Source organism: Cervus elaphus, chromosome 14 (genome assembly GCF_910594005.1).
Source record: "Cervus elaphus chromosome 14, mCerEla1.1, whole genome shotgun sequence".
NCBI lineage: Eukaryota > Metazoa > Chordata > Mammalia > Artiodactyla > Cervidae > Cervus > Cervus elaphus.
In genome coordinates, this window is record NC_057828.1 from 70,422,052 (window position 1) to 70,442,155 (window position 20,104).

The 20,104-nt window shown below is 46.5% G+C and overlaps 1 protein-coding gene across 2 annotated transcripts in view; it reads right to left on the reverse strand.

Moving 5' to 3' along the window:
* Nucleotides 1–20,104, reverse strand: part of SMYD2 (SET and MYND domain containing 2) — a 51,205-nt gene that overhangs the window by 21,928 nt on the left and 9,173 nt on the right. The window contains exons 2-3 of one of the 2 annotated variants that reach the window (XM_043923371.1): nt 9,037–9,100; nt 325–435 (exon numbers count right to left, since the gene is read on the reverse strand). In XM_043923371.1, coding sequence (XP_043779306.1) covers nt 325–435; nt 9,037–9,100 — 175 coding nt within the window. The remainder of the gene's footprint in view (nt 1–324; nt 436–9,036; nt 9,101–20,104) is intronic. The other variant, XM_043923372.1, reaches the window with a different exon arrangement.

Below are 20,104 nucleotides of genomic sequence, written 5' to 3' on the forward strand. Positions count from 1 at the left end.
GACGCTCTCATTACCATCACTCAGGTTTTCATGCCCTGAGAGGCCGTATTTTTCTATGCAAACCTGTCTCATATAAAAGCTCAGAACTTAACAGCAGCGGCTACATTCCTAGCCTGGGATGAGTGACATCCTAGCTGCACAAGGCAGACAAGCCAGCTCACTCCTGGAGCCTTGCTCTCATCTCTATCCACAGGGACGTGATGGGAAATGTGGTCCCAGAATGCTGAGCGAGAGATGATCACCACGGGTCACTCACTCATCTTTCTGACCTCGAAGGAAAAAAAATAAAACAAAACACACTTGAACCTGATCCAAATTCCTCACCTGTTTGGCCAGAATCCTTGCTGTCAGCCTCACGGTCTCGGAGGGATTCCAGTTTTCCCCAAAAACAACCATGGGAGAACATTCCAGCTTGTGCATGGGCCAATCTTCTCTCTGGGAAAGTTAAAAAAATATATATTACACACACACATTGCAATAAAGTTCGAGACAAGAGGATGCAGTAAGTTCTCCTAGTTAAGGTCAAGTGAAATATGTTTCCTTTTGGAAAACACGACGGTGCTCACAAAAGTTAGAGATGAAAACATCCTTTAAGACAGATGTGGCTGTATGACCTTGACTCGGGCCTGGCTGAGCTCACTGGCAAGGGAAAATCGGCTCTGTGTGGTTTCATCAAGCATCTCACGCCCCTCACTATTCCGAACGAAAAGCACACCTTTGCATTATCTGTGGACGCTGTCGTGTCGCTCCTGGGGTGAGTGACTTGGGCATCAGCCTCAGGTTTGGCTCTGCTCCCTATGGTTCTGATCTGGCTCTGTTCCCACATCAGGGCAAACAACCGAGACGTGATGTCCACAGCACCTCGTCCCCTTCTATAGGTGATAAAATTCTACCAGAGATGAGGGCTCGGTCAAGGACCCGCGAAGAGTCTGGCCAGGGCAACTCTCGGGCACATTTAGGAACACGGACTCCCTGAGGAGTCACTGGATAAAAGAGGAAAACCGGACTCCTCTCTAACACCTGTCTTGATGCTTTCTGCCCCAAGCTGCGGGGTGAAGGGCGTGCGCTCACTCCGGGAAGGGTGGAGATGTGCCTTTCGTGAAGGGAAGGCTGGGGAAGGAGGAGGGTGGGGTGCTGGGGAGGAAGGGACGATGCTGGTGCTGGTGCTGGGTCAGTGGGGGCTGACTGGGAACTGGCTGAACCGCACGGGCTCTGATAAAAACCAGCTGCGGAGGCGGGGTGGGCTGAGCAGCTCCGGGAGTGGGCTCAGTGGGAGTCTGCAGATGCTCCTTGCTGCAACAGGACTGGGTGCCATCGTGGTCTTCCCTCCGCCTCTCCTGCCTCAGAAAGGGGCAGGTCTGACCTTTCCCATGCTCAGGCCAGAACCCTGGAGACTTCCCGGCCGCCTCTCTCTCCCCCACACTCCACGTTCACCTCTCTGGCGAATCCATCCTGTCTGCCTGCGGAATATGCCCAACCTCTGATCATTTCCCACCCGCCACCTTCCCTAGTGGGCGGCAGACCCTACACCTACCCCGTGATGGCTTCCTCTGCCTCCTACCTGGACACCTGTTTCTGCCCCCCTCACCCCCCACCCCACCCCCAACTCCACTCCAGAGAGCAACCAGAATAATCGATTCTGAAACACACAGCTGAGATCCTGCAGTTCACGGCTCAGCACGCTCTAATGGCTTCTCCCCTCAGAGCAAAAGGCCAAGTTGTAACGATGACTCACGAGGCCACCCGTGGGAGGAGCTGACTCTCCACTGCTCTGAGCTCATCACCCCCACCACGCTCCCTCACCTCACTCCACCTGGCCACCAGGTCTCCTCGCTGCTCCCTGGACTGAACACACTTGCTCCTGCCTTGAGATCTTTGGCACCTGCTGCATTTCCTGGCTAGATGCCTCTTCCCCAGGCATCCCGTTGGCTCCCTCCCTCCTCCACGTCTCTGCTCTGATGCCCCCTTTCAAGGTGCCCTCCCCAAACCAACACTCTCCCCATCACTCTCCCTTCTCCTTGCTTTACGCTGCTTCTTAGCACTTCCCACCACCTGACGTATGTATAACACACCGATTAGTTGTTTGGTTTACTACGTTTTCCCCCCTGCCCCTGCCATTCATCTGTTTCAGGTAAATCTATTATCCCAGAACCTAGAACTGTGCCTGACATTCACTAGGCACTCAATGAAGTTGTTGAATGAATGAAGATGTCTCCCTCCCCACTGCCAAAAAGAAAGACACACTGTCACCTAACGACTGGACGCAGCCCCCGTGGCACAGACCCTTGGCTCAAGCTCTGGGCCAAGGCGTGTTCTGCAGAGTTAAATAACAGCATGCCGAATATAACCAAGAGCAAGGAGAGGCAGAAACGACAAGATATACACCAGGAAGAAGAGGATCTGTTTTTAGCCAGAGCCTAAAACGAGAGCTCGGTGATGCAGCCACAAGGTAGGGACAGGTAGGTCCAGCTCCCAGCAAAGCTGGCTCCCCACACAAATGCAAAGCAAAAAGGGAAAGACAAGGGCGTCTGGCCTTGGGGCATCCGAGGGACGTGATGACCAGCAGCTGGGGACAGACGGGTAACTGACACCTACGAACACACACAGGAAGTTCACTGTGACCCGAGCAATGCCAAGAAAAGGCGTTTGCATGGCTTTAAACACGCTAGTTTCCTGAAGTACAGGCGCTGTCTTTGGTGTCTGACAATGAGCTCCAGTGAGAAAGAAGTTTAAGATGAACATTTCTTAATATGACTTCCGTGTTTTTAAGACAACTTAATATCGAATTAATACGAATATAATTAATACACAATGCTGACATCTCTTGATGTTAATGTCCTCCAGGGAAGAGAGCCTAACTACAGGGCACGCTGTGGGGGAGAGCAGAGTTCTATCCAGCAAGAGGAGACTGGCCTGGGGCTCGGGGAGACCAGCATTCTCACCCCGCCCTCCAGGGAAACAGCTGTGTCACACCAGACGGTCCTCTTAATCCCTCTGCCTGTGTATCCTCGGCTGTAAATAACATGATCCCTAAGTTACTTAGCAGGTCCGGAATTCCGAGTCTACGACTGTACGCCTTCCAACAGTGATAATCAGACACAAAGCTTGAAGGCTACCATGATCAGGCATTCATGCAGCCACAAAGGGTCGTTGTGAGGCGCCAACAAATAAGCCAGCCCACCAGAAGCACTCAGCCCAGTGCCTGGCACACAACCTGCTCCCAACAAACGCTGGTAACTGTTCACATACTGCTTCCCTCATTCATTCAATAGGCCCTTGAGGACCCCAGAGGCAGGGATGGGAGATGGAGTCTTTGACTTCAAGTAGTTTATGACTATATCAGACCACCAAGGATAGCAAGAGCACCTAGAATGTATCAGAGACCCACACAGAGCAGCGAAATCAGAGAGCTGGGTAAAGGCAAGGACCGGCAGAATCACGTGAAGTTTCAGCAAGGGAAATCTACCAGATGGTAAGAAGCTTTCCCTTTCTGTCAGAAAGTGGAAATGTCAGAAACATACCACAGTAGCACTACTTAGCTTCTAGTTTTCTTCAAAATTTAAGCTGTTACTGCTTTCCTGATTGCAATTTTTATAAAACTTAATGTAAATTCAGACAGCTCCCATTTTCTAGGAAAGTAATATATTACAAACAAAGGCACAGGAAGGATTCAGAAAGACACATGCCCAAGTGTTACTAGCGGTTTTCTCTGGAAGGATAAAATTATGAAGTATGCATACTCTTTCTGTTCCTCTTTCAGTCTGAAACTTCTGATTTTTCTATAATGAGCACAGATGATTCATGCAATAAATTTACAACAATTAAATCTATGTAAAAAGTAAGAGAGGGAATTTTTTTGGAACCCTTTTAAACTTCTAGTTCACTTTCAGCCACTGTAACAACAGCTCTGCATGACTTTCCTTTTTGTGCATGGACCAAAATACTTAAAGATGCATAAAGAGTTGCAGAATTGTCTCATGGTACACCAGCACTCCCAACACTGGAAGAAAAGAGTGATTGTTGTGTCATCCAGTTTTCTGCTGAGCAAATGATACATTGTCTCCCTGCATAAGGAGACTGAATTTTTATTGTGAAGTCCCCTTTTCTAACTCCTGCATTTGGTGTTTCTCTTGTTCTAATGGGGCTTTCAATTTAGACCATGTCTACTTATATACATGCCTATGTGATTTTCTGAAATGCGGAATAGCATGCATAAGTGACTTCTTAAAATGTGGAATAGTAAGAAAATGTCATCGGACTACTGTTCTCCACCACTATTCTTGGCGAGAAGAATGCAAAAGGAATTAGGGGCGTAGTGACCACCTCTGTCACTGGGATGACACCAGGGTGACAACCACTGCTGGCCCCCATCACAAGGACACTGCTTTGTTTTCTGTTTCCATAAAACAGTGATGGGACACACTCATTGATTCTTATTCGTGATGTTAAACATTTACTCATAGGAAAAACACGGTGGCTCCTTTGAGAATGCTTCCTGTGTCTGAATTAAGAGAGCGAAGTGAATTTAACCAGGACTAAACCTCTGACCCTAGCCCACTCACTAATCACCCAAAAAATGATAGGGTCATGGGAGCATTTCTTAGATATTTTCTATACTTCAGTTACTTTCTGATTGGTGATAAAAGTCGAGAATGTTCTCGCATCTTTGGTCACACACTCCTCACACATGCTTTCTTCAGTCTTCATCAGAACATGCCCGTTCCTCCTTTCAAAAGCACACTCGTAATCCTAACACCTCCACTTACAACACACAAACCATTTTCTTCTGTTTGTCAATGTTAAGAAATAATACTTTAGGAAGTTCTACTCCACAATGATTCCTCTATGTAATAACTCTAAAACTCTTCTCTTCAACGTGTCATGGTACAATTTAACAAAAAAGTCTGAGCGAACAACACACTTAGTTTTCCAGGCATATTTATAAAAATAAATATAGTTCATTAAAACACACAGCTTACAAACCGAGTCCAACTAAAAAGGAATTTCTATTTCTTTTATATTTTCTCCCATTACCCTTTCATGCATTGTCAATTAAAATCTTTCCTCTGGCAGGATCACACTGAGTCAAATGAACGAAAAGGAGAATAAATGGGACAAGACGTGAGCCAAACTGTATAAAATAAAGCATGATCCTAAAGTCCTGCAATCAGAGAGGAGGGCTGGGGGCAGGAAACAGTGCTGAGAGGCTCCTAACACGCTGCATTCCTGGAAGGACATCCTCAGGGAGAGATGTGGCCCTTACACTCTTGGAGAGGTTTCTGGACAGACCATACGACTGGAAGGGATCTTCCCTTTCACCTCCATGAAAGGCCACTTCTCCGTCTCTGACCCATTCCCACAGTGCCCCTTCTCCTGGAGGGTCCTCAGGACCCCCAGGCGCAGTGCTGGAGGCAGTGAAAGCCCTCCCCAGGGTTTCCGCACACTCTGGCCTCAGTTTTGTTGCTGTGTGACCTTGGGCAAGTCACTCAGCCACTGTGGACGCAGCTTTCTTATCTACTGATGAGCTCCTTTACAACCCTGTCATCTGCTCTGAGGTATGGACCCCCTGCTGACTCCAGGTGGGTGGGGTCTGCCTTTGAAGAAGGCCCAGTGAGGAGGAAAAGACCCTGATGCTGGGAAAGACTGAAGGCGGGAGGAGAAGGGGAGGACAGAGGGTAAGATGGTTGGATGGCATCACTGACGCGATGGGTATGAGTTTGAGTGAGTCCTGGAAGACACTGAAGGACAGGGAAGCCTGGCGTACAGCAGTCCAAGGGGTTGCAGAGAGTCAAACACGGCTGAGTGAACAACAGGGGAGAGGGCCATGCTTTCTTAGGTGGAGAATCACCCAATCACCTTCCTCACTGCTGCCCTTGGTTTGCACCCCTCGTTTGACCCTGCAGCAGAGTCTCCACCTTGATCCCATCCAAGTGTTCCCTTGGGCAGAACTCCGAATCCATTTTCATCTGGAGCAAATGCCCCAGATTCCTCCCTAATGATTTTATGGACGAAGCCCTTCTATGGCCATTTGCTTCTAGGCACTTAACTTGATGACCATCCTACCTCATTGTAATACGATGTCCTGCTCCTACTCAATCCTTCAGACAACAGGACGGAAAACCTTAATGATTATCTGTCTCTCCCTGCCACAACAGGAGAGACACGAAACAGAAATGAAATAGGTCAAATCCAGCCTCACTTCTAGAAACTGGTGGCTTTTGGGAAGTGTGTTACTACTTGTCATCTATGAGAATACTTTGGTCACAAGATACTTCACAGAGCACGGGGAAACTGAACGGCAAAAGTACTCTCCAGGACCGAGGGTGTCCTGGCCCAGGAGCTGGCGAGATGCAAGGAAGTCTGTACGTGGTGGGGCTGGACACAGCACGCTGTCACGGCCTGGACCTTTGCCATGACTTAGAATCACAGGACTGTGTTCCCCACCCTGGGGTTCCTTGTTGCAGCAATCACATTACGAAGTGACCTGTAAAATCTGTCTACAGGAGGAGGACAATGCAGCCTGTCAAGCTGCTTGGTGTAAAGTAATAAAAAGGCTCATATTTCAGTGTCATATCTTTTTGCCTTTTCATTCTGTAAGGTGACTGATGCGGAGGCTGCAGCTCCAATACTTTGGCTACCTGATGCAAAGAGCCAACTCACTGGAAAAGATCTGATGCTGGGAAAGACTGAGGGCGGGAGCGGAAGGGGGCGACAGAGGATGAGATGGTTGGATGGCATCACTGACTCAATGGACATGAGTTTGAGCAAACTCTGGGAGATGGTGAGGGACAGGGGAGCCTGGCGTGCTGCAGTCCATGGGGTTGCAAAGAGGTGGACACTACTTAGCGACTGAACAGTAATAAAGAGGCAACCTGGTTCACACAGGTTGATATACTTGGTTGTCGGGAACCTCCCAAGGCCAGGCACCTATCACTGTGAGTCAGCAAATCTGGAAGACAAGGTCCTAAAGGCAAGGGAACCACAGTGGCCACCACAGCACCCCAACCTGGACTACGGTTACGCATCAGTGTAATGCCACCTGGGGGGCCTAATGGAAGACAGCTCAAGAGACAGAGAGGTAGCTCAGCATCTCACAGATCCTCATGTTTCATATCCATGCAGAATTTACAGTTCATCAGAGAAGTTAAAGTTCATTTTGTAACAAGCACTATTCATATAATGTACACCATTAGGGATCTCAAGTTCTTAGAATCCGTCCATCCACTTTGGTGAAAAAAACCCAGCCCCTTAAATCTAAAGTGGGCTGCCTACTTTAGTCTCTGCGTAAAGCTAAGCTTCAGTCCAACCTGAATTACTATAATATTATTATTTATAAGCCTTCATGCCTGCATGCAGCATCACAGTTTACATAGAACCTTCATATCTCACATATCATTTGATCCTTGTAATTCATCAAGATAGGGGCCACTGTCCTCATTTACACTTAAAGAACACGAGAGTCTGAGACGTCCTTTGAATTGTCAAGTTCACAGAGGTACGCAGGTACAGGGCTGGAACTGTATCCTCCAAGTCTTCTGTGTTACAATAGTCTGACCTGTGTGTGAGTTACTAGCTGGCTTCTTTAAAGAACCAGAATATCATGAGCTACTTCTTCTAGAAGCATTTTACTTAAATATAGAAACAGCTAACTTATCAGGCCTGGAACCTAACCATGTCATTCCAGGGCTCGCTGACCTCTTCGCACGCCACAGAACTCTCTGTCCACAATCTGGAGGGGCAGGCACTTCTCCTCTTCAGAAGAAGCCACGCTCCCTGACAAACCAATGACAAGCGCATCTATGTTCTCACTGCCCCGCAGGCCGGAAGCCTGCGTGGAGACACAGGGAGGTGGACCATGCACGTGGCCATCAGAACCAAGGCAGACCTTCCCAAGCCAATGGCTCAGGGCCCCTATGGAGGGGAGCTCTGTCAGACTAGACTTTGGGGCTTAGCAACCTCTCCCACTGCTGCACAACACCCTTTGGAGACATTCAGAGACGAGCTGTGCAGGGAGAAGACAGAAGGAAAAAAAAAAAAGAAACCATGGGTAATGTGGTCGACCAGAGCAGGGGTGGGGGGCAGAGGAAGGTGACAGTTAAGTATGGGAAGAAGAACAAAAACGAGGTGCAGGTATGAAGAACAGCCTCCCTGTCCTTTAGAACCACTATTTAGTAGCATCATTTCCCAAGCCACATTAGTAGGTTCCCATTTAAAAAATAGATTGGGGAGGATACACAGAGGTTGAAGATCATATCCTCCCCAAATTCAAACCGCTATAACATGGAGTGCATTTTCTGTAATACCTGTGAACATTTTGTGTAACTATACAGAATTAGTAGAAAAATTTGGGGGAAAAAAAAAACAGAAACACTTATCCCTTAGAGAGTCTACCAAGAGTTCCTCTAAATACCCTCTTGAAACCCTCAGTCCTGGGTTACAAGACTCTCTCAAGATGCATCCAGCCAGCCAGATGGCCTGTGGCCTACATGCAACCTGCCGCCTAGACACCACCCCCAGGTCTCCAGGTCCAAGTTCAGACCAGGCCACCTCTGGCGGCACAAAAGCTGTGTCAGGGGCCCACCTAAGTCCAGCTGGAATCAGGCTAGATTAGACCAGCCCAAGGGTGACATGTGGCCTGCTAGGGGAATAGATACAAATTCAGACTTGGTGATGGTAAAGACTAAACAATTTCAAAGACAGCATTTTAACATTTTTCACTGGTTGTCTCTGCACATTCCATCTGTTGCTGGGAGCCGTTGGGGGCAGACTGTATCCAATGTGGCCCCTGTGTCTCTCCCACTTTACCAACCTCTACTTTTGATCCTGTGTGGGGCCCCAAAATGTTACTGCCCATCACCATCAGTCCTGGGTGCCAGCACACAGGGGCATCCAGCCACACCCTACGCCACAAGGTGGCTTTCCAGCTTTGGCTGCGGGAGGGCCCTGGGGTGCAGTGACAAGGATGAGAAGGACGCTGGGGTCCCGATCTTCCGAGGAAACCAGGCCCCCCCTGCCAGCTGGCCCAGAGACACCTACCTGACACTCCACATTGCAGTAAAATGCCTGCTTGCATCTTCCGCATTTGGACAATCCTTCTTTCCTTAAAAAACAGAAAGGGCACTGTAGTGGCGAGAGGCAGAGAAACGTGAAGCCACACATTTCATCATGCAATAAAACAGCCATCTGGTCCGAAAGCAGAGCCAAGAGTCACCTTACCTTGCTCTCCCACTGGTACGTGGCATTTTCCCAAAGGAGAGTTTGACCAGACTCAGCCCTTGAGTGGGAGGGAGTCAGTCAGAGGGGACACGCGCCGACACTGACCAACCCTGACCGCGTGAAGGGCACTTTCCAAAGAGGCGAACGGCACGCTTTCTGACTTGTGAGCCTGGCCTGGGACACCAGAGCTGTTAACATCGACCTGCGCTATGCTTCAGTGGTTTGGGGCAAGTCAGAGGCTCTTATGGCCTGATTTTCTCACCTGCTAGAAAGGGACAGAAATAAACAAAGCCATCTTGGAAGCCTGTAAAGACAGAGGACTGGGGTCGACCTACACTGCTGAGAACACAAAGTGGGTGACAATCTTTAGTGTTTAGGGATGCAGAAGACAGGATGGAGCGTGTCAGTCACAAATGCTGTCCAGGAAGCCAAGTTTCAAAACAACGCTATCCAGCAACTGGAGACATATTCTTAAATAAAATACCCCTGGATCTGACTGGTACACACATCTACCTTGCCTGTGTCCCACTGAATGATTCTTCCGCTTTGTCATAATTAGGTCAGTCTTCCCCGTTCTTTGCATTAGAATTCATCTTCCCGCTTCTCACAGGGGACAGGGACGTGGCTGTTCCCCAACTGTTAGGTGCTGGTGTGTTTGCTGCGTTAGACAAGCCACAGGATTTTTCAAAAACTGTGAAGCCACCGAGTTAAACCACATATGATAGAACCTTTCAAATTTTTCTGAGATGGGGAACAACCACTTCGTTAAATGAGAGTGCGATCTGTAAAGCCTGCTGTCTGCTTCTCACTGACCACCCTGAAGCCAGCTTTCCGACGTACAGAAATGCTGGTGCTGCAAAGGGCACTCTGGTTTACTGCCGGGGTCGCCCCCTGCCCGGCCACGAGCTCCCTCACCCCCACCCCGCCTGCAGTGTGCCTGGAGGGCTGACACTGCAAAGACATACATATCATCACGCTGCAGAGTCCTCCTCCGCGTCTTCTCAGAGAGTGGTAGTCACCACACTACTCCCACGGAATCGGGAAAGGGTTCCAAAAATGCTACTGTTGGAATGAAACTGGCTGCCTTGCAGTTTTCATGACAGTGCTTGGATTCCAAGCAGCAGGCTGAAGAATTGTGTGGGAGGAAAAAAACACAATTCGCAGTTGAGGTATAAATAAATATTCTGAGTTTGCACATCTCAGTGGTTCAAAGAGGAGCCCACTAATTTGGCTGAGTGCATCCTCTGGCCTGAAATACCCTCCGAGGATACATGTGGATGCAATGGCCGGCCCTGGCGTCTCCTGCATTCTACGCCAAGGGGAAAAGGACAGATGATGTGCTCAAAGACAACTGTGAAGTGACTAGTGAGCAAGTGCTAATTGACGGGGACCGTGAAGGAATGCCAAAGGGATGGAAAGTGCAGACGGGCAAAGCCGCGGAGGGAACTCTGAAAATTCTCTTCCAAAAGACGTGTGTTTGGACATGGACAATGGATGGGTAGATGCCACCCATAACAATGTCCATCTGAAACAGCCATTTGGTGACGGCTGGTTTTGCAGGGGGCAAGGTCACAAAACCTCTCTGAGAATTTGAAGCTATTAACTCTCCCCAACAACCTACCTTCTCCCCAACCGTCAAAGAACAACAGAAAGTTCTGTGAAATTTTGAGGGCTCACCAGCCACCTAGAATCTACTCACAGACTAGTGAAGTGTCTCTGAAACCAGAATTAAGACCCTCGATATAACGGACCAGGAAACTATCACAAAAAAGGCCTTTATTAGCTCTATACCATACAAGAAGAAAACAAGGATTATAAACAGAGATCTTCCGCACATAGATGTGAGCAGTAAAGCTAATACGAAACCAAGGTTTGCTTTCAGCTTATTTGTTTTTGGCTTGTTTTGGATATTACCAAGGTAATATCCCAGGAAGGAAAAAAAACAACTGGGCTCTGGTGAACGCAGGAAGAACTCTAGTGGGATTTCATCAGAATAACAGATCTCCCAAAGGCCAGGCTCCATTCAGCCTGGCTAGTCATCAAGTCCACGGCCACAGACAATGAAGACCAGGAAGAAAGAGCCTACTTGTCAGGATTGGCAAGAGGTTACATAATGTCAGCGGTCCTTGAGGTGTGGTCTGTAGACTACCAGAGGCCCAGAGACCCTTTCAGGGAGCCCGTGAGATCCAAACTATTTCCAGAATGTACTACTGCCTTTAGTGTCTTGACATTTGTGCTCTAGAAAGTGGAGGGTGCCTGGAGGGTGAAACCTGCAAGGCTTTGAAGTGAAGTGAAGTGAAAGTCGCTCAGTCATGTCCGACTCTTTGCGATCGCATGGACGAGTCCATGGAGTTCTCCAGGCCAGAATACTGGAGTGGGTAGCCTTTCCCTTCACCAGGGGATGTTCCCAAGCCAGGGATCGAACCCAGGTATCTCGCATTGCAGGCAGATTCTTTACCAGCTGAGACACAAGGGCTTTAGTACAAATCAAAGCAGTGAGTAGTCACTGTATTCCTCACTTCTACATGCTCACAGCCAGGGGGGAAAAGCCAGTTTCACTTAAGAATACCCCTAAAGAAATCTAAACTATGATACAAAAGAACTTACCTATGAAACAGACTCACAGACTTAGAGAATAGACGTGTAGTTGCCAAGGGGTAAGGGATGGACCAAGAGTTTGGGATTAGAGAATGCAAGCTATTACATGGTGGTGGCTTAGTCACTAAGTCATGTCCAACTCTTGCGACCCCATGGACTGTAGCCCACCAGACTCCTCTGTTCACAGGATTCTCCAGGCAAGAACACTGCAGTGGGTTGCCATCTGGATAAATAACAAGGTCCTACTGTATAGCACAGTGAACTACAGTCAATATCCTGTGATAAACCATAATGGAAAACAATAAGAAAAAGAATGTGTATGTGTGTGTATATATATAACTAAATATATATATATATAAAACTAAATATATACATATATAACTAAATCACTCTGCTATATAGCAGAGATTAACACAACATTGTAAATCAACTAGAATTAGATAAATTTAAAAAAAGAATGTCCCTAATAAAGCAGTATGTGCATGCTCAGTCACTTCAGTTGCATCCAGCTCTTTGCGATCCCACAGACTGTAGCCCACCTCTGTCCATGGAACTCTCCAGGCAAGAACACTGGAGTGGGCTGCATGCCCTCCTCCAGGGGATCTTCCCGACCTAGGGATCAAACCTAAGTCTCCTGCAGTTCCTGCATTACACGTAGACTTTCTACCACTGAGCCACTCGGGAAGCCCAATAAAGCAGTCACAAACATTAATGTCCTTGAATCTTAAGTCTTTGGCATGTATCTTCTTGGCACCCTGAGATGAAGGGGGAAGAAGGCAAGAAGTGTTTCTGTTCCTACTGAAGAATGAGGGTTATCTCAAGGATGAACTCTTGGCCATCCCTGGAGCTATAAACTGAACGTGCCACTATTTTCTTCAAATGTCAGTTTTACTAGGAAGAACAACTTTAGACAAATTGGCTGTTCAGACTTGCGTATTTGGCAGATATATTATGGACATAAATGAAGTGAGTCCATCACATCAAGAAAGATAATTGGCAATATTTGTTGCCAATGATAAAATGTGGGCTCTTAAGCAAAAATTAGAATTTTGGAACACATGTATCTGCTGCCCAGAGTTTGACAGTCTCTCATCTGAAAGATTGGTGATGGTTTTAATAATTGTGGGGTTTTTTGTTTGTTTGTTTGATTTCATGGTTTGAGGAAATAAAGTTTTAGGAGGTCTATATAACTGAGTGAACCAATGTTTTCCAAATGACTAGAATATGATGTTTTAAAAATTACACATGGCTAAAAAAGTCATTCAAAGTACAAGACAGACTAAGGGTAACAGAGTACATAAAATGCACACACATGGCTTCAGAGTGCACGTTACAACTAATCTTTAAGACAAAAGCCACTTCACTGAGTTCTAGTGGTGAATCAAAGAATACCCACAATGAACTGAAAAGGCTATTAAAATACTCCTTCCCTTCCAATTACACACCTATTTGAGGCCAGATTTCCTTCGCATACGTCAACCAAAAGTACATAAGCCAGACTGAATTCAAAAGCATATCTGAGAATCCACTTGTATTCTTTAGTCTCTCATTAAAGAGATTTGCAAAACTGTAAAACACCACTATTCTCATTAATTCTTTTGTTTTGAAGAAGAGTCCTCGTTTTAAAAAACAAGTGCTTTATAATATTTTCTATTTTTAATTATAAATATGGTAAATATTGATAAATACTTAGGTGAACAGAAAAAAGCTCTTTGGAGTTCTCAATTTTTATGGGTAGAGAGAGAGGGATCTTAAGAACAAAAAGTTTGAAAACTGCTGATCTCTTATAATAATTCCATCAGCTCCATGAAGAAGTTATTATTCCTGCTTTTCGAATGAAGATACTGAAGATCCTAGAGGTGAAATATCTAACCCAACATGGCCATTCAGCAAGTTGGTAGCAGAGTCAGAATTCACACATCAAGGGACATATTTTGTCTCCATCATGCAAAAATATCCTTCCTTGAGTATGGTGACATGATCAAGGAGCATATACTACAGCAAACAAAAATAATCTATGTGCCTAGATAAGGTAATAGCGGTAAGTAAATAAGTGTTAGTTGCTCAGTCGTATCAGACTCTTTGTGACCCCATGGACTGTAGCCTGCCAGGCTCCTCCATGCATGGAATTCTCCAGGCAAGAATATTGGAGTGGGAAGCCCTCCCTTCTCCAAGGGGGTCTTCCCGACCAAGGGACTGAACCTGGACTAGCACTAATGAGTAAATAAAGGCATTCTTTACTCTGGTCTGCATAATGTCCCGCTCCAGTGGAATCCTGTTAATGCTGCACCGTGCTGTACTTGGTCGCTCGATCGTGTCCGACTCTTTGTGACCTCATGACTGTAGTCCGCAAGGCTCCCCTGTCCATGGGATTCTCCAGGCAAAAACACTGCAGTGGGTTGCCATGCCCTCCTCCAGGGGGTCTTCCCAACCCAGGGATTGAACCCAGGTATCCCACATTGCAGGCAGAATCTTTACCGTCTGAGTCACCAGGCAAGCCCAAGGATAACAGAGTGGGTAGCCTATCCCTCCTCCTGTTAATGTTACTTGGCTTCAAAGATACAATGGGAAGAATCCAGTCATTTCTGAAAATGAGATCTAGGAAGGGGAACATCCCCACAGAAGGTCTCTTGACCAACTATGCCAGAGGAATCAATGTCACTTGAAGTGGACTGGAACTAGAATAAGGACTGATTTTGTATTCAGCCTGTGCAAAGAAGGTCCCTCTGTCTCATTCAGGCAGTAAATTCAGGCAGTAAATCCAGGTGTGTTCACAGACACTGGGCCAATCCACATGGCACTGCGTCCTCTGGGAACTGGGTGATAAAACACCGCAGCTCTCACAAAGGACAGAAAAGCCTTGCCTGGCTCCGATGCAGATGTCACTGTATATGTGCTTATGGAGTCATCTACCCGGCTTACCTGTGTGAACATCCTTCGCAAAGATTCTCCCAGCCAGACTGCCCTCAGCGGAGAGGGGGAGAAAAGCTAAGCCAGTTACTGACAGCAAACAGTTTAAGAATCTCCTTTGGTCTATTTGGTAACAGCAGTTCTCGGGGAAATGGGGTAGGGATGGGAACTCTGTTTAAACTACCCAGATACGTGCTTCAGTTCTTCCCATAGCTTACCACCGGGTGAGACACACACGGTCTGTAGGTCTAACGGTGGAAACCCCGATTACAAAGTGCTGAGCTGGCTCGTGTGTGTGTGTGTGTGTGTGTGTGTGCGTGCGTGCGTGCTTCAGAGAGCAAAAAGTAGAGCTCCTGAGACTGCTGACTGCAAAGTTCAGCCAGAGAGAAACTTCATATGGGATATCCATTTTCACTGTCGGAATACACAAGGCTTTTAGAATAAACTCTGTGCCTGCAGAAGACCCGGCTATAAAGCTTTCATTTGCGATGTAACCCGATCTGAATTGTCCAGGAGGTTTGGAGAAAGACTGCAAAACAAGGAACAGAAAACTGCCCTCCATGACCGAGGAATAAAGGTCATTTGGAGGAATGAGGCAAAATAACTGAAAAGGAAGGGAACTAAAGGAACACTAATGGTGAAATCACTCACAGCCTCTCAGAGTGGTTCTCAGCCTTGGCTGCCTGTGTCTGTCTGGGGTTGGGTACAGCTGGTCTTATCAGACTGGTCTGTGCTGGGAGTTTTAGAAAGCTACCCAGATTGAATGTGCCTCCATAATATACAACCGCTGGTCTAGGCCTATGGTCATCCATTTGGGTTGAGTGTTTTTGAGGGCAGAATTTGACCAAGAGTGTTGAAGCATTCTTCAACTCTTGCAGTCCAGACTGCTTACAATGTAACTCTTCTTAAGAATGACTCACACACAGGATGGATTAGGTGGTTTAGCCACCTTGATGATGGATGGATAGGTCAGAATAAAGTGGCAGACACTGTATTTTCTTACTATGACAAGCAAGTGTTCTGGAAGCCAGGCTCAGCTTGCTTTCTACCTCTTCCTGATTCCTGCTTCACAATGCAAGATGACGGTGCTGGGCTCCTTTTCCTACTTCCCTGTCTCAAATCCTTTTTCCTTCTCATGCTTGAGGTGCTATGCGATCTTGGGCAAGTTATTCATCCTTTCTGAACCTGTTTCCTCCACTATAAAGACACAGTTTCTATCTCAAAGGTCTGTTATGTAAATTACATGAAAAAATATAAGCGAAGCCCACCACTACACTTTTAATTAGTCTTCATTCTTTTGTGGTTTTTTTCTTAAGTGATGTCAACTCCTGAAATATCTTCAGTACCATCTTGCTCAGACTCATATTTAGAGGATTTATGCTTCTAAAGCCTTTGTTTTACAGGCAAATATCTACTCTGCTGTGAATGGAAGGGCTCTTTGAACTTAAGAAATGGTTCCATCCACAAAAGGAGGAAAGAAATGTGACAGGAAAATGCAAGTGTGTGATTATCAGTGGCTGAAACAGAACTCAGAAGAGAGGCTCCTGTCATTTTCGACAGGAGGAGACACGCGTAGTGATTAATTTTCTTGCTTTTAAAATTCGGAAGCCGGGAAGATCAACAAGTTAGGATTGTAATTAACAACTCCTGCTAGTTAATGCATTGCCGCAGGTGCTGTGGGTCCAGATAAAAAGGATTTGATCCTGTAAGCTCCCTCCTTTCTGCTACTGAAATGAATGCTTTGTGGGTTTTCCCCATGAAAGAGAAGGATACTGGCATGGAGTGGGTTTGCAATAACAATTACTTTTAACTAACAGTGATAGAAGAAGTGACAAGGAGGCTCTGCTGAAGAGAGGCAGCCCCGGCCAAATGAAAAAAGAGAAAAGGAAAAAAGCCCCAGCGGCACAATATAACTTCACCAGGGGTTGAAATAAGACAATCAGAAACAAAGTTAGCCTCCCACCCAGAGTGAGTGGTTCCACTAGCAAATTTTTACTGGAGAGAAATAAAAATTGGAGGAATTGTGGCAGAACCCTATTATAACCCTGGTCAGGGGACAAGGATAATACTCAGGGTACGGGTTTTTGTGTAACCCTGAAGGATGCTCCATGTAGCACTTTAATCCACAATGTAACAGTGAAACAGGACGTGCTGCGGGAGCTTCTTCCCAGAGCAGGGCTGAACCTTCCCCCCAGGCATCCGGCTTTGTTCTGAGGCTTGTTAAAAGTTAGAGCCCAGGGCCTCCAGGGAAGCGGGAAATATTTAGGGCAGTAAGGTAGCAACTAATAGGTTTTCCCAAATATTGGAACAGAAGCTGTGACTTACAAGGAGAAAGAGGGGGCTTGGTGGTCAGCACTGAAGAGTTGACCTTGTCATAAAAATGATGACCCTGGGGGAAACGGAGTGACACGGGTCAAAGGGTAGAAAGTTTTGGTTGAAAGAAGAAAAAGGTCTGCGAATCTACTGGATGGCATGGTGACTACAGATAATAATACAGTAGAGGATGCTTGAAAGTTGCTGAGACTTGAGCTTAAGCATTCTTGTCACACAAAAGGAAGTTACCTACATGAGGGGATGGATGTGCAGATTATCTTGATCTTAGTAATCATTCCACAGCCTCTATGTACACCAGATCATCATGCTGCACACTTTAAATAGAGACAATCATACCTGTCAATTCTCCCTCAATAAAGCTAAAAAAAATACTGTAGACATGACTCTCCACATCACTGACTCATGAAAATCAAACTCAGCAATAAAAAAACAGAGAGGATGCTGATTTAAGATTTGTTTCAATGAAGGCTCCAGGGAAGCCTGGCATGCTGCAGTCCATGGGGTCGCAAAGAGTCAGACACAACTGAGCAACTGAACAACAGCAAAGGCTCTAGTTGAGATGAAATCTTCCTCTGCCTTAGAAGGAAAAAAATTCATGAGGCTCATGGATAGAGCAGAGAACTACTCAGCCTATAGAACAGCAGCGATGACTCTTTTCAGCCACTGGACAGCACCTACGACCAAACCTCATCTTGCAGGCCCTGCAAAATCCCCAACAGCTGAAGCCTGCGCGAAGAACAGATGTGTACGCTTTTAAATTGAACATTCTCCTCCGAAATTCTGTATATGAACTTTTGTGGGAGATCACAATGACTCTTCCTTGCAATTTGTCTTTGACTTCTCTGATGCTTACCAATGAGGAAGTCAAAGTGAAAGAAACAACACACTCGTTTTTAACTTAGTTCTCTCCTAAAAGAACTGACCATAAGTAAGAGCCACCATTAGAAGAATGGGGAATGACGCAGCACCATTATGGGGGAACTGGAAACACCACTTATATTTTGTTTAGGTTTTAAGTTAAAAAAGCAGAAAGGGATAATGACAGGCAGAGTGGAAAGAGCACTGAATATGGAGGACTTGAGCAGTCAAGATTCTGCCCTGAAGCCAGGGATCGATGAAGTGTTCTGTAAGTATCTATAAGGATCCATTTCCAAGAACGAACAGAGAAGGTAATGAGGCCTGCCCACAGAGCTGTTAGTAAAATAAGACTGCAGAAATGAGACTATTCATTTGATAAATATTTGCTGAGGTCACAGAGTATCAGGCCTCAGGCTAAGTGCTGGAGCTACAAGGTTGAAGAAGACCTAGTTCCTGTAGTCAAGGAGCAAGTGTGATGAAGGAAGTATGCAGAAGGTGCTGGTGCAAACACACGCATGTATGCATGTACCACCATGAGCACTTCGGAGATGCGGAGTGAAATGGACGCTGCTGAGCAAACTGGACCCAAACAGCGCTACGCCCAGCCTTGGGGGCATGCCAGCAGGTAGCCTGGACCCTCCAGTGGCCTTCCACTGGGCCACTCTCTGAAGATGCACTGAAACAGGAGTTGGCGGTGGGCTGCTTTGCCCACTCTGTGCCTAGAAAATATTTAGCAGGTAGGTGCCCCGGAAGGCCTGAACACATGCTGAAATCAATTTACTATTGATTGAAATAAGTCAACTGTTAAGTTTCTCAATCTCTGCTACTTTGTGACCCTGTAAGTTTTTAAGGTGAAAAAAAACCCTAAAGCTTTTTAAGTTGTATTTAGAAACATGTCTAAATACAACTTAAAAAGCTTTATGGACATGAGTTTGAGTAGGCTCCGGGAGTTGGTGATGGACAAGCAAGCCTGGCGTGCTGCAATCCATGAGGTCACAAAGTCAGACACAACTGAGCGACAGAACCGAACTGATTCAAGTGTATGAGTAGACCAAATTTCATCAAATTTCAAAAAAATGTCTACGCAAAGTGCTGCTATTTTAACACAACGCAGGGATGCTACAGTTTCATTTGACCCCGTATTATCTGATCAGAGTTCTCCCTTAGTTTGCATAAGTCACGAACTATAGTGTGTACTGAAATTTCTCAGTTAACAGTTTCCTTTATGACATATGTGGATTATCAGTGTTTGATGAAAGAAAGCACTGAACTCAAAACCTTACTGCCTTTAACAAAAACTCTGCTAAAATGACAAAGTTCAAGGTACTACTGCTGCTGCTGCTAAGTCGCTTCAGTCGTGTCCAACAGCATCAACTAAAAATTGCCCCTTGCTATCTGCTTCTACAAAGATGACATCACTAGCCACTGCAGTCACTGGCCTTCAACCATTGTCTGAAAGGAGTCCCGGGCAGAGATGAGGAGTGAGGCACTCTGTGCTCTGGGAAGAACCAGCAGAACGGTCTTCAGATAGCTAGAAATTTTCAGACAATTTTATGAGCCCAACTTCTGACATCTCCTCGTATGTAGAAAAGCACTAAAATCATCAGCGGAGGCATTTGCTCCTCGTGACTGGTAGCAACCTTCTTGAAACTTTGCAACCCCACGGACGGTAGCACACCGGGTTCCTCTGTCCATGGGATTCTCCAGGCAAGAATACTGGAGAGGGTTGCTATTCCCTCCTCCAGGGGATCTTCCCGACCCAGGGATGGAATCTGGGTCTCTTGCATTACAGGCGGGTGCTTTACCGACTGAGCCACCAGGGAAGCCCCATCTTGGGACTGGCAGTAACCTTCCGTTGTGCGTTTCACCAAAATCAAACTTATGCTGACCTCCCCTACCCACCTCTTCGGAGCAGGGCCTCAGAGCTATCTGAGAAGCTGTCTCTTGGGCAGTAAGTCCTCATTCTGCCCCAAATAAAACTTGATTTACGACTCTCATGTTCTGCCTTTTCTCTTCAGTCTGCAGTGCGTAAAATAAAGATGAATAAAACCGACTGGAACATAAGCTTCATGGTGGGAGGGACTTCTGTTCCTTTGTTCCATGGGATTCAGAACCTAGTGTGTGCTCAGTCGCTCGGTCGTGTCCGACTCTGTGCGACCCCACGGACTGTAGCCCACCAGGCTCCTCT